Below are 15,590 nucleotides of genomic sequence, written 5' to 3' on the forward strand. Positions count from 1 at the left end.
AGGAGTGGCTATACTTGAGACTATGTTGTTTAACTCACACTTACATATTATGACGTTAAATATTGCTGAATGATTGTCATTTCTCTGATCTGCACTTGTGCTGAGTTTCGGATTTGAATGGTCTAAAGTTAGAGCTTCGTAGTACTGCCCACGAGCCTACTTTCATCTGCAGACTCGTATACAAATAATAATAACTCCCGCTATTAAGTTAAGAATAGACGTGTAGGCGGCGAGTACTTCTAATGAGATACCCTCCCTTTAATCAGAAGTTCTAACTCAAAACTACATCTGAATGTTGTAGTTTCTAATCTGGCTGTTTAGCCCACATGTCGACTACTAAGGTATCATTCATTTTGAACATACTAAATACCTCTAAACTTTGACTGGCATGAGTTAAATAACATAGTCTCAAGTATAGCCACTCCTCACTTAGGTTCTCAATGATTTTCGAATACCCATTTGTGATTTGTGTAAACTGCTTATTCTTATCGGTGTTTCAGATATTCGGATGACTTGGGAGCAACTTATATCCTGTACTATTTGAACATTTTTAAAATAATGTACAAGAAGAAAAGTAGCGCCTTGAAAGATTTATTATCAGGTCACCTCTTTTTCTGCGATTTTTCAAAGTGTGGTGCTTTCCCGGATATATTTCTTATTCTTCAGTTATAGAATTGTGATTATTTAACTGATCAAATACGAGAATTTGAAGAATGCTATAATATCATAATGCGTTTAAGGCTGAGCTTGCTGTAGAGTTTTTAGTATGATTTTTTATCGGTCATGAAAGAGAATAATAGTACAGCAGTAGCAATGATCTTTGATTACGTGAAACTAGCTATATTTGGCGTCTCACTATTTTGCTTTCGTACTGTTAGGTGTGTGTGGTGTTTGGGTTATCCTTTTCACCACAAGTAGCCTATATTTATTAAAGTATTTTGAAACATACGTACTATTAATGCTACGAATTTATTATTCTTAATTTGTCAATAGACAAGCTTTTTAAGATAAAGTGGTTTTCTTTCTCTTAACGTTAAATTCGAATTTTAGAGAGGGCGGTCGCCTCGAAGTCTGCGGGTCGCGGGTTCGAATCCCTGTCCCACCAAACATGCTTGCCCTTTCAGCTGTGGGGACGTTATAATGTGAGGGTCAATCCCACTATTCGTTGGTAAAAAGAGTAGCCCAAGAGTTGGCGGTGGGTTTTGTTTATCATCTGCCTTGCCTCTAGTCTATCACTTCAAAATTAGAGACGCCAATCACAGCTAGCCCTCAAGTAGATTTTCGCGAAATTCAACAAACAAACAAACTGACTTCGGTTGATACCTCAATATATCGGTAGTAATCGACAAAAGAGTAAAAAGTCTGGATTTCAGTAAGTAAAGATATACAATATTAACAATGAATAATGGAATAATGAGTAATGGAGGGAAAATAAAGGGTAAAATGCACATTAACAATCAGATGTTGTTTTTGACACGAGTAAAGAGTTCGCTTTCATAATTATATGAACGGTCAAAAATATTCGTTAAGATATAGATTTAATCATTTTTTAATATTTATAAGGGGCCGGAAGTGGCCTAGTGGTTAGCTTATTTGGACTTTCAATCTGAGAGGTGATGGTTCGCATCAACCTGTCGCAAAAACGCGCTCTGTATTTTTGTGCATTATAAGTGCAACATTCAAATCTCATTGTTCGATCATAAAAGAGTAACCCAAGAACAGGCGGTTAGAGCTTTTGACTAGCCGCCCTGAGCACTGTTGCTGTTGACTGGCTACTTTCCTTCTTGTCTGCCAGTTTATAATTTTAAGTTGTTTTTTTTTCATTTTCATTTGGAGTAATGTTAAGCCGCTTTTAATTTTTATTTGTGGCTTTTACGTATATATAAAGACTGTGCAGCCTCCCTAGTGAAATTATACGAGGTGAAGGCATTGTCCCTTTTTGATTGACTATCCCTAAGCTTATACAACCTCTCGTACAACTGGCCGTTTAGTGTTGAGCCTTAGTATTAATGATTTTATTTTTTGCTATACTAGTACACAAAAATACCTATATTTAAATAACTTCACATACATAAAGTTGAGTAATCTCTTCATCACTTAATAATTAACCCAATATCGTCATCCAGTCATTTATTAAGTCCTCAAGGATGGCTAGTCGGGTGTGTCATGTGATATCATACTAGGGTAGTTTTAAATATTGTGATAATTTAGCATTGAAAGAACTAACACTAAGTAAGCTGGTCCTGTGAGTGGTAATATTTATCATTAACTTCTGTCCAAAGCAAGCTACCCAAATAGGTCAAACCTACAAACTGACCAATAATGAATATAGTTAATTTATATTCGGTTGTGAGTTTAAGTTCGGTTATAACGGTTGTGAGTTTAAGTACCTTTGTTACGATCTCCGTCTGCGTTCACTAGATATTCACAGAACATATTCAACGCTTGGCTTGACATGGCGGTTAGCGCACTCGATTCTCACTAAATATTTTCCCTCTTTCAGCAGTGGGGCGTTACAATCTGATGGTAAATAGTTACTTAAGATTTAGCTGCCTTCGACAAACAAATTCCAATGCTGTTGGTTTTTTGTTCTTGTTTTTGCAGTAACAGGTGAATGTTGGCCCAGTGGTTGAGCTCCGAATTTCAGAGCTAGCGAGCAGGTTTATAATCCGCGCGATACTACATAATATCTTCCCTCTTTAAGCTGTGGGTGCGTTTCTCTTAGCACAGATGGTGGGTGGTAGGGTGCCGCTGACTGGCTGCCTTTCCTCCGGTCAGTGGTTGAAAATTTGGGACGACGGAAGACAGCATTAGTATCTTTGCCAAAATACAAAATAACAAATACCGCAGTGTTTACTTTATAGTATTATATCTTTGGTGGTGCCCTTCAAAGTGGCACAGCGGTAGTTTCCGGAGTTACAACGCTAGAAGCCGGGTTTCGATACCCGTGGTGGGCAGAGCACAGATAGCCCATTGTGTAGCTTTGTGCTTAACTTCAAACATACAAACATTTTTTGGGAGTTCACTGCGAATGATACAACACTACTGATTGTTTTATATATTCATGACTAACTTGATTGCCATCTATAAACGATACAATTTGGTTTGTTTGTTTGCCCATTTATAATTTATACTATTTTTTATGCTTGTTTGCTCATTTGTAATTTATTCTATTTTTATGTTTCTTTGCTCATTTATAATTTATTCTATTTTTATGACTGTTTGTTCATTTATAATTTATACTATTTTTTATGCTTGTTTCCTCATTTGTAATTTATTCTATTTTTATGTTTGTTTGCTCATTTATAATTTATTCTATTTTTTATGACTGTTTGCTAATTTATAATTTATTCTATTTTTTATGACTGTTTGCTCATTTATAATTTCTGCTATTTTTCATGTTTGTTTGCCCACGGATATTAACGTTATTTTTTTCTCTAACGTTAATTTTCTATTTACAAATATGACAAAATAAAGAATGAGGTAGGTAAATGTAATAAATAACAAGATTTCTGTTCATTTACAATCACGTATTTTTTGTCCTTAAATATATCATTCTAAATTTGTAAACAATGAAATGTTAGCATTAGTTTCATTACTTTTCACTAGGAATGAATATATATATATATTAATTTGTTTATATATTTGTATATACATTATACATTTCTTCATGTTTTTTACATAGTGACAGTATTTTTTTTATTGGACGACGTCCTTATTGTGAGCTGATATTGTGACCCTAATATTAATTTATAGCAGAGACATTATATAAAATTTAACATTCAAATTGTATTTTTAAGTAGAAAGTCTAAGAAAATATTTATAAGCAGATTACTTCGAAAAATGATAACATCTGATAGTATTTATAGCCGAACTAATACACCCATTTTGACAAACATATCAAACTCTCTCTCTCATCCTGCTACACAAGGAATCAGTAAACGTTAGGAGGAGAATATTGGAGGTAAGAGATACGGAATTACTGTTTGAAACGATTCCCTAAAGCAAAATGAATCGACTTAAAATCTTTTTCTCGTATTTTAGGTTTTTTTAAGTGAAGAGAGCGCTATAGGTAAGATCGAGAACATAGGAAGATCTGGAGTTATTCACACTTGAAGCAGAATACACTGATTGGTTCACTGGGTTCATAAATCGAGGACCCCTTGTGTGATAAGGCAGGTTCTGTTCGTTAATGCTCCCATGAGGCAGGTGAAAAAATAAGATCTAAGCCTAAGCTCTTTCTACAAGTACGTGTAACAGAGGTTACCTTATCCAATTTTCAAACGATACTTTTTTTTTTTGTATAGAATAACATTTGTTTTTACTCTAAGCAATTCACCAGCGTATTACTAGCCTTGACTAAAGAAGTAATAAACGTTTTACACGCTCGTGTCAACGTAATTATTTTCCTTTTAAGGTAAACATTTACATAAATATAGTAATCCTGATGACAAATTTTGCTTAAGCTTATTTACAATAATAATGGGTATTTTGGAACATTTAAAAGTAGCTTTATTGTGCAGTTCATCTTCAGACAAAATAATAATCAAGCAAATATGAAAATATACAAGAAAAATTATCGTGTAAGACTTTTTAGACTTAGAAAGTGCTACCAACTTTTGCCATACGTGATAAATAATACCTGCTTGTTGTGGCGCTTGAAATAGCTCGAATATTTCAATAAGATTTGCTGATTATTTAAGAAGCATAACATGGAATTTAGTTTCATTTGTCCGAAAAGCAATATTTAATGTGAAATAAATGGATAACTGTAATCTGTCGCATAATCTGATAAATTCCATAACTATTATCATATAAAATGTAATCGCATTGTTAGTTAATTAAATTACTACTTGTATGGCTGATTAATAGGGCAGTTATATCTAATAAAGTGAATAAATAAGTGTTGATAATCGTTAAACAGTAAGATTAATCAACAATATTCGTTGATACTATAGATGATATTGTTTTTAGTTACTACACCAAATCAACGAATCAGTGTGAACTTCAACCTTGTCTACGACCACAAATCAAATTGTCACCGTAACTAAGAAATATTACCGTTAATAAGTTAGTGGCCCCCCAGTGGCATAGCGGTATGTCTGCGGACTTACAACGCTAGAAACCGGGTTTCGATACCCGTGGTGGGCAGAGCACAGATAGCCCTTGTGTAGCTTTGTGCATAATTAAAAACAAACAAACAATAAGTTAGTGTGAGTAGGTTTGGGATCGAGACTAAATCGAAGTGGATCTAACCAAGTTTAAAATAAAGCCCTCCATATCCGTGATTTAACGATAAGACATGTATGATAAACATGAAACATTTTAAGGCTATCGAATTTTGTAAAGAAAATTATGTTTTTATAAACCGCAGTATCAAATAGTTAACCAATATATCAAACAGCATGTGCAAACAATTACTACATGTCGGCTTTCCACGATAACCTATTCCTGAAAGTTCTTAAATTAAATGGCAACAGTTATTACTACATGTCGGCTTTCCACGATAACCTATTCCTGAAAGTTCTTAAATTAAATGGCAACAGTTATTACTACATGTCGGCTTTCCACGATAACCTATTCCTGAAAATTCTTAAATTAAATGGCAACAGTTATTACTACATGTCGGCTTTCCACGATAACCTATTCCCGAAAATTCTTAAATTAAATGGCAACAGATATTACTACATGTCGGCTTTCCACGATAATCTATTCCTGAAAGTTCAGAAAACATGTGGCAACAATTATTAGTGTGGATTTTCCAAAGATATTTTATACCTAAAAGTTAATATGATACATACAATTCACAATAATGTACCATCCGGTTTCAATGATGCTTCCTGGCATTCGAGGGTTTTCGGCTCTACAAACGAAATACTTCCCATTATCTTCTGTAGATGGCGTGTATGTCAAAAGGCTACTGCTGTACCCGCTGTTAACCTCCCTGTCAGAGGCTGAGTGCAGTCTCCGATTTCCTAGCCACCATGTAATAACTGCTGCTGGGCGAGCACCCGTGGTTACGCAGAGAAACTCTACTTTGGCCTCAACAATCAGTGGTACTTGAAAGGGTTCCAGTTTGATTTTTTCAGGTTTGACTGAAAAAAAAGACATGCGAAAGAAAAAATTAAGAGACTTAATGCTGTCAACCTTTTGCGAAATCTTATAAATCAAATCAAACCCTCGCAAAACCATAAAAGTAAATAAAACACATTTTTCCATGGTCATATCTTTTCAGTCAATCTATAGAAGTAATTTTTACCATAAACACACACGCACATGTACATAGGTATCGGAACCAGTTCAAGCCGAAACATTGTAAATATGAAACGATTCGGATATATCATGGTCATATCTTTTCAGTCAATCTATAGAAGTAATTTTTACCATAAACACACACGCACATGTACATAGGTATCGGAACCAGTTCAAGCCGAAACATTATAAATATGAAACGATTCGGATATATCCATACATATTAAATGTTTTGTTCTTGTACAATATAATAGTTCAAATTGTCATCCACGAACATATTATTAGCATCCATTTCGCAGAAAAAACAAAATTGGATGAAGCAGCAGAATGGTCTGTTTTGTTTCGAATTTCGCGAAAAGCTACACGAGGACTATCTGCGCTAGCCGTCGCTAATTTAACAGCGAAAACTAGAGAAAAGGTAGCTAGTAAACATCATCTGCCGCCAACTCTTTGTCTACTATTTCTTACAACGTATAGTGGGATTGATAATCACGATATAACGTCCCCACGACTGAAAGGGCGAGCATGTTCGGTGAAGGGAATTGGAACCTGAGACCAGCAGATTGCGAGTCGACTGCCCGAACCATCAAGCCATGCCAGGCTTAAAATATTAAGAGTATCATACACATTTTATATACACGATATGTTAAACGACTCTGATGAAATTTTGAAGTTGTTGCCGTTGCTTTATTAAGAATGGGCTTGCCATATTTGATGCATTTTGTTGAAAACTTTAAATATATCATCATCATCATAATTTGCTATATTCAAATTGAAGTAATCAACTTTGGTACGTGAAATGTGTATGTAAATATATATTACACAGATATGCAGATGAAAGAAACAATGGACGGTTATCAGAGTGGATAAGTGAAACTGTAGAAGGCTGCACATATACACGGTGGATTAATTTCATTTTTTGAAATGATTGATATATATGTCAAGGACTAGACATATTTCTACCAATTGGAGCAGACATTTACTACGGTAACAAATTATTACAAGTTTAACTGTGTCATGTATAGTGCATATACACACGAAAATATGTGAAGTTTCTTAACTATCTAATGATTATACTGGGATTGGATAAAATACAATCCAAAATCGAAAAAGTCATAGAAGGAAATAGACAACCTAATAATCCCTCCCCCCAAACATAGAGAATAGAAAAGAAACTGGATGCACATTAGACACTAGGTTGTTGTTGTTATAAAATAGAGATTAGAGATCGAAATCAATGGCAAGAACTGGATATGTGAATAGTGAAATCACTCAAACATCAACCTTCAATCATGTATAACAGAAAAAACCGGAAGATAAACAACTATAAAATTTGGCGTCAATCTGAAATTCTGTAAATAGAAATAAATATCCACAAAAACTTAAACTGGAAAAATCTACAAATGATATATATCAAGAATATATAAGTTGATTACGTTATAGTAAAACGATTTAAGAGCCTCATCTAGTCGTTAAAGTGCATACAAAATGCTTCGTTCTGAGGTTGTCATGTCCAAAGAACGCTATTACTTTCTGCTTGCTTTCCGTAATCCACATAGTGTACAAGGACGACGATTTTCCAGAACAGTCCAATCAAACAGAAATCCTACCCCTTATCAATAGTTCACGATTTGGATGGCTATTCTTTAACACTGGGAGTTTCTCACCTGACTGTTTAACCCAAAAGTGCTTAAGGTGCCGTCCAGATTGAAAATTCCAATTTCAGTTACTTAGTTTACTTATTCTTAACTTTCTAAAAGTAAAAGTCACACTGGTCAGCTTGGTGATTGGAGTGATGAGGGTGGATCTGTGGAATTGGATAAGAAAGATGCTATCTAAATCAAGTTCTAATGGGCATTATAACTCAAAGAATATTAATAATATTATTGGAGGGAAGAAAACCTGTGCTATGACAGGTGCCAAACTTTCCAAGCGTTACATAGTAATAGAGGTAATATTAAAACTATATTATTTAAATTTGGTACCTTGTGTTAAAAATAAGAATAATTATGATTTAAAAAAGCGATGCATAATAATTAACAGTAATAATCTATAAAGTTAAACTGGTTCGAATTGTGTGGAAGAAAACCTGAGTCTTAGCTAGTGTTAAACTGTTCTAGGGAAATAAAGTGAAAAAGTTATAGAAAGGTTGCAAAGATTTGTCTTACATGTTAGTACAACATCTTGATGTACTCCCCAAATAATGCACATTGAGTATTATTTAAACATCTTCGCAACCTTCTAAAATCAGCCTAATAAAAACTTCGTGTCCCACTGGCTCATCAAGCATGTATAATTATACAAATTACTATGTTTCGTAGTTCTGGGCCTAGCATGGCCCGGTGGTTAATACGATTGACTCATGATCTGCAGTTGACGGGTTTGAATCCCATTATCGATCATGCTCGCCTTTTCTGTCGTTAGGGCGTTATAATATGAGGGTCAACCCAATATTTAGTTTGTAAATGAGGTAGTCCAAGAGTGGGTAATGTTTACTAGCTGTTTTCCATCGTCCATCGTTTCTAAATTAGGGACGACTAGCGCAGATAGCCCTTGAGTAGCTTTGCACGAAATTCAACTAACAAACAGATTACTAGTTCTGAATATAGTTTTTGATGTCTGACGGATCTCAAAATTATGTAGTAATCAAATCTTCCCTTGAAGTATAAAACTTTTTATTTAAAATATATATGGCTAGGTACATTTTTATATGATCATTGAACGTGATTATGAAAAAGAAAGTGACGTACAATTGTGCTACACAGAAAAGCGTTAAGAATGAAAACAATTACTCTTAAATAAAATTATAATAGCTTGAAAAATTAACTCCTACGTGATCCCTTTAATTTGAAGAAAAAAAGAAACAAATTGACAGAGCAAGTAAAGTATATCAAACAGTAGCAACGTTTTAAACGTTAATTAAGCTACAGGGTAACTAAAGCCATTTTCAAGTAGTTAGCAAAATGTTCCTTTAATGTGTCGAAATTTAAAAATTGATATATATTTTTTTATTCTCGTGCAATTAGTCTAACAAACAGCGCAACGGGTGTTACTAAGTAATACGTATTGTCGCTGATAGAATATATATATACAAGTAGACACTATGTGAGAGACAGCAAACAAGAGACGAACTATGACACGCCAGTGCAATATTCGAATAAAACGAGTTTACCTAGCTTGAGAGATGAAATTAAAGGATAATATAATTTCTAGAAACAAAAAATAATAAAGCGATTCGTACGTAACTCGCGTTTTATTTTGCCTACAAATAGTTATATGTGCTGAAATTATAAGAAACCATAGAAAGTGATAAACTAGTATGAGTATGAATAAACGTAAATTATGTGATGAAATATTTAAAACTTCACAACGAATAGAATTACTGGTACTATTGTAAAATAATGAAACAAGTATAGCAAGTGAAATACTAGTTTACTTTTAAACCCTGATTAGTAAGTTTTATTTCCTGTTAAAACAATTTAATTCGAAAGTGCATCAAATCCCATTGAAACAACAAGAAAATAAGATATTAGACGAAACTATAAGTGGATAAAAAATAACAAGAATTAACAATATATTTCTTATATTGTATAGGCCTATTTAACATGGGATCGTAATGGTGGACGGCAGTTGTTTGAAGCTATAATTGATAAACCAATTTAAGCAACATCTATTATTTTCATACAACATCTTTCTGATATTGTATAGGCCTATTTAACATGGGATCGTAATGGTGAACGGCAGTTTTTTGAAGCTATAATTGATAAACCAATTTAAGCAACATCTATTTAACATGGGATGGTAATGGTAGACGGCAGTTGTTTGAAGCTATAATTGATAAACCAATTTAAGCAACATCTATTTAACATGGGATCGTAATGGTGAACGGCAGTTTCTTGAAGCTATAATTGATAAACCAATTTAAGCAACATCTATTATTTTCATACAAAGAAGTCAAACTTTTTCACAAAATCTCTTTAAGCCACTTTAATACTAATTTACCTGAGAAAAACAAACAAACATATTTTCAGCTGCATGAGTTAGTACATTTCAAGGGAAAGCATAAGCTCACTATACTATATTATATGTATTATATCAAATTAATATTATTTTAGCTAACTTAGTGGTTTACATAAACGTGGCGTGTCTTTATTAATTGCATAATACACATTTTTAAAATTACATTTTATTACTTTTTGTATATTTATAAATACAAAAATTGGTTATAGGACTATGCGTGCTAATTGTTCGTCTCCCAAAAGTGTTAAAATATCAGGAAAACGGTTGTTACTAACTTCAAAAATAATACTAAAACTCAGGATTCGACTGATTGTTTCAGGATGAGAAATAGATTATATACAACAAGAAAACAGACACACACATCCGGTAGGCTTATCTACCAGTTACTTGATGGATACACAACTTACGGTTAAGGTCGATACTGACAGAGCTGGATACTGGAACTGTGACATTGTTGTTAGACGACTGACAGGTTAGGTTTGTTAGTAAGTCGTATCGCCACAGTTTACGAATATTTAACACGTTCTCAACTATCTTGTTTGGAAGGAAAACATATTCTTTGTCCAACAAGGAATTACCTTTCCACCAAGAAACTGTCGGTCGGGGTTTACCTAAAACATAAATATTTAGACGTAAGTATATTTGAACGAAATAATGAGTTGATAGTGATTAACTGGCGAAGGTTTTTAATAGGCTCTCGTCTAGTAGAAGGTTGAAATGACGACGTATCGATCCACAAACACGAATTTTCTTCTACTGGTTACCGGTGGATCGAAACGTCGTCTCTCTTATATATTTTAACAAGCAAGTTTGTTTGTTTGTTTTTAATTATGCACGAAGCTACACAAGGGGCTATCTGTGCTCCGCCCACCACGGGTATCGAAACCCGGTTTCTAGCGTTGTAATTCGCTGTGCCACTGGGAGGCAGCAAGCAAGTTAAAGTAAATGTTAGTAGATTGAATGTTAACTGTCCACCCTTTTTACTATCAGTATAAAAAATAAAAATATTAAAAATATAAAAAACATCGTAACATTTAATCGTAAGAGTAAAAAATACACACTTCTGTGAATTAAATCATCTTCTACCATTTTAATCGTAAGAGTAAAAAATACACACTTCGGTGAATTCGAATTCACCAAAGTGTGTATTTTTACTCTTACGATTAAAATGGTAGAAGATGATTCAATTCACCAAAGTGTGTATTTTTACTCTTACGATTAAAATGGTAGAAGATGATTCGATTCACCAAAGTGTGTATTTTTACTCTTACGATTAAATTGGTAGAAGATGATTAATCATATTCTACCAATTTAATCGTAAGAGTAAAAATACACACTTTGGTGAATCGAATCATCTTCTACCATTTTAATTGTACTTGCAATTGAAGTTGCGATAAATATGACTTGTTGGAGATTGTGCTATGTATATTGACTTTATCCCTGAAACAGGTTTTCTATTGCTAAATTACTTTGCAAAAGGCATTGGAGTTTTACCAATTTCTTGACTCAAACGGGAGGGAAGAACTCATTTTCAAATGAAGCTTTATTTGCAAGAGTTGAACAGATGAGTACATAAATTGTATTGATCGAAAGATCTAATACTAAGTTATCATTGAAAAACAACTTGGTCCTTTTTATCATTTCCACGACACAATGATACCAAAAAAAAGCCATTAATTTCTGTGCGATCCTTATTTTAGATATAAAAATTGGAATTCATGTTCGGAATTCCAATACAGAAACAGACTTCTAAAAATGCAGAGTAGTACGAATTATAAAGGATAACACTATTGAGCAGCAAGATGCTCCAATTTTTGTTACTTCTATCATTGGCCGTATGTGTCTTTTAAGTGGAAACATCCCCAAGAACTACAATATCTGATTTACAATACTATTCATTTATTACTAATTCAACAATAGGTGTTTTCATACAGCAACTACGATACGCTACTATTGATGTTGCAACAATTAAGTAGTCATTGTGCCAATAATAACATACTAATTCCAAGCCACGCAGATATTTTTTTATTTTTTTTACCACAGCTGCTTGGGAAAGAGGAACATTGTACCCTCATCTGTTTACAAATTCTCTAACTGCTATAGTTTTCAACAAACTTGAGATTTAATATTTAAAGTCAACATCACACAAAGCATATACGTCTATTGATCTGTTACGTCTGTTTGTTATATGTGCATATATAACACACTATGTTGGCGGACACTAGCCTCCAGTCAGTATTACGGAAAGTAGGGTTTATCAAGCAACCATCTAGTTCAGCATGCTATGAAATAACACACCAGTCAATGAAAGATATTCCTTCTGCCAGATATTTGCTCGTGAAGTAAATTAATAGGAGAAAAAGTGCAAACATCACTGCCAGTATGTTACCTTGAAACTAATGAAAAACTATTATGTTAAGAAAATCGTTCATTTTATTTTCTGGTTCAATATAATGAGTTAGAAAAGAGTCTTTAGTTATGTTATAGTTGAGCAGGTATATCTTTAACTCAGGATTATAGGTATTTTGTCTCACCAGTGAAGAAATGAATTTTAGAACAAAAATAAAAACAGTTTGGAGTTCAAAAATGCTACTAATTGTGCTCCCAATATTTTACAAAATTTGAACTTCGAAACCAGTTTGGACATTTAAATATATATATATACATTCGACTTCAGAACAGGATATTTAAAGTATATTTTCAAAATTTTGAATTGTTTTAAATATGTTTGTTCGGTCTATTGAGTTTTATTATTCTAATCCCACCGGAAGATCGGTGGTAAAGTTTAGGACTTACAATTCCAAAATGTGGGATTCATTTGTTTGTTTGTTTGCTTGAATTTATGCACAAAGCTACACAATGCGCTATCTGTGCTCTGCCTGCCACGGGTTTTGAAACCCGATTTCTAGCGTTGTAATTCCGCAGACATACCGCTGTGCCACTGAGGGGGGGGGGGGCGTGGGATTCATTTCCCATTAATGGATACAGCGCAGATAGACCATTGTAAAGCTTCGTGCTAACCAAAGACACAAAAAAACAGTATTTAAATAATAACCTATTTTCAGTTTTAATTTTTTAAGCATTGCAAGAATTTCAGTCAGTATTCTTAAAGTTCACTCCTCTCCCGGTTTCTCAGAAAGCTCTTACCGCAATACAAATCAGCAAAGCTTCGTTGGATTATTGAAATATTCAGAGCATAAACCATTAAAAAAGATATTTTCTATTTCGAACAGCTGAACCAGAACTAAAGAATAAAAAAAATGAAATGAGTACATTTCCATTAGGATTGACTTGAAGCCTATTCTGACTCACATTTCTAATCCTTGGTAATGACAGGTTGCCAGCTACAGAGATTAATCCGCTTTCTTATACTACTGAATGTGAAGGCTAACCTTAACTTTGGTTGCATGTTTAGCAGCTAAAAATATGTGCGAGCTGAGAAAAACACCATTAGCGGGTTTTAAAAGTATGCGAGAACCATTTAGGCGGAATAAGGTTCTTTGTTCTTTTCAATTATTCTTTCTCACAAATAGCAGAGAAAACAAAGGGATAAGAAAATATAAAAAAATCTATAAGATTACAGACACTTTCACTTTTCCATATTAGTTCTTTATTATGGAAAAAGTTTCTAGGCTTACAAATAATTTCATTCCTCAAATTTTAATTAGTACCCTCTAAGTTGTATTTAATTACAAGCCACAAATGTAATATCTAAAAATTACCATGGTGAATTATGATTACAAACTAATATTTCCAACATTTTACTAATGATATATCTGACATTCTTAGTCACATAAAATAACATTGTCAAACGCCAACATATTGATAAATATATATATACACACACATTAGACTTGTGATGCCTCCAAGTGGCTCAGCTAGGTCGCGTATTTTTTTTTTACCCACCCACCACCATACCCAAAATTTAACAAAAAACGAGGCCTGGCTAACTAATGAATAAATATTTGCTGTAAAAAGTATTGTCAATGCTATAGTTGTAGCTACCAGTTTGGCCGCCAATTTGATTTCGCTCCTTTAAGTCGCACGCCAAATCCTTTTTTTTTCTTTTTTTTGCCGCATTTATGTTTTTTACACCTAGGGTGTTTTATGAGTAGATATCATGAATTTTTGTCAGTACACACCAACAAACCACATCAAAGAAATTAACCAGCATTAGCTTTAGGATCGCAATCCTTTTATTTCGAGAGACCTATATTTTACAGAATCAGCCATATTCTTTAAAATATATGGTGGTAGTTTTCCTCTCTAAAACGGTGTTAATAACTTCTTTTATAGTAACGCCATAAAATCTAGAATAACAGTTTCTTGTCATCACCCACATGCACACGGTATTAAGCATCATTATTTACGCTAATTGCGGAAGTTAATATCACGTGACGCTAAACGCTCTTTAATTAGGAGAATTTCATAAAATTTAGCAGTTAATAATGAATAATAATCGTCTACCCGTAAAATTATTTTGAAAACTTGAGCTAGAAATTGCTAATCTAGTTTGCTTGGCCTAACCAATACTTATGTATCTGCACGTGCTTTCACCCTATAGTTTTGTTGCTCTAAATCAGCCGTATTTAATTCGAACGACAAAACTAAAGACGACCACCATTAGTCTTAGGTGAAACTGTAGCTCACGTAACTTTTTGCTTAGGCAGGCGTGAATATTTTGGTCAAAATTGAGTGGGTTTTGTTGAATAACTTTGCAGGTGTGGCTTATATTTACACCAAATAAAACTCCAAATTGTAGGTTGAAAAGATCTATCGTGTACCAAATTCGAGAAAATATTTTTAAATATTTAAGTTTTTAAAAATAAAAGTTAAGTGTTTTTCTATCACATAAATTTTCCGTACTTTTAGTGTGAAGAAAAAAAAGTGAAAAAAATTCAATCAAAATTCGTGATTTTATATCTCGTGTATTTCTTAATGGATTTTCTTACGTTTTGGTGGTAAGGGTCTTGTAGAACACATCCACTGAAAATATGTGATAGTTTGGATTACCACAGTCCGAGCTACAGAATGTGGAAAATTGCTAAGCTATAACTCCTGTTAATAACACATAGTGTGTCCTGCAGGTTGTTTTCGCCGCACGGCACACTACCGTATGTCTTGAGATATATGGTTTCATAGAGTACACACTACCGTATGTCTTGAGATATATAGTTTCATAGAGTACACACTACTGTATGTCTTGAGATATATGGTTTCATAGAGTACACACTACCGTATGTCTTGAGATATATGGTTTCATAGAGTACACACTACCGTATGTCTTGAGATATATGGTTTCATAGAGTACACACTAC

At 33.6% G+C, this 15,590-nt stretch overlaps 1 protein-coding gene across 1 annotated transcript in view; it reads right to left on the reverse strand.

Moving 5' to 3' along the window:
* The window catches only part of LOC106463387 (synaptogenesis protein syg-2-like), a gene marked incomplete at both ends in the record, with an annotated part of 107,784 nt that overhangs the window by 42,991 nt on the left and 49,203 nt on the right, over positions 1-15,590 (reverse strand). Inside the window, 2 exons of the mRNA XM_022390862.1 lie at positions 5,802-6,095; positions 10,680-10,883. Of these exons, the coding sequence (XP_022246570.1) occupies positions 5,802-6,095; positions 10,680-10,883 (498 nt within the window). The remainder of the gene's footprint in view (positions 1-5,801; positions 6,096-10,679; positions 10,884-15,590) is intronic.

This window comes from Limulus polyphemus, unplaced genomic scaffold (assembly GCF_000517525.1).
Source record: "Limulus polyphemus unplaced genomic scaffold, Limulus_polyphemus-2.1.2 Scaffold1392, whole genome shotgun sequence".
NCBI classification, from domain to species: Eukaryota; Metazoa; Arthropoda; class Merostomata; order Xiphosura; family Limulidae; genus Limulus; species Limulus polyphemus.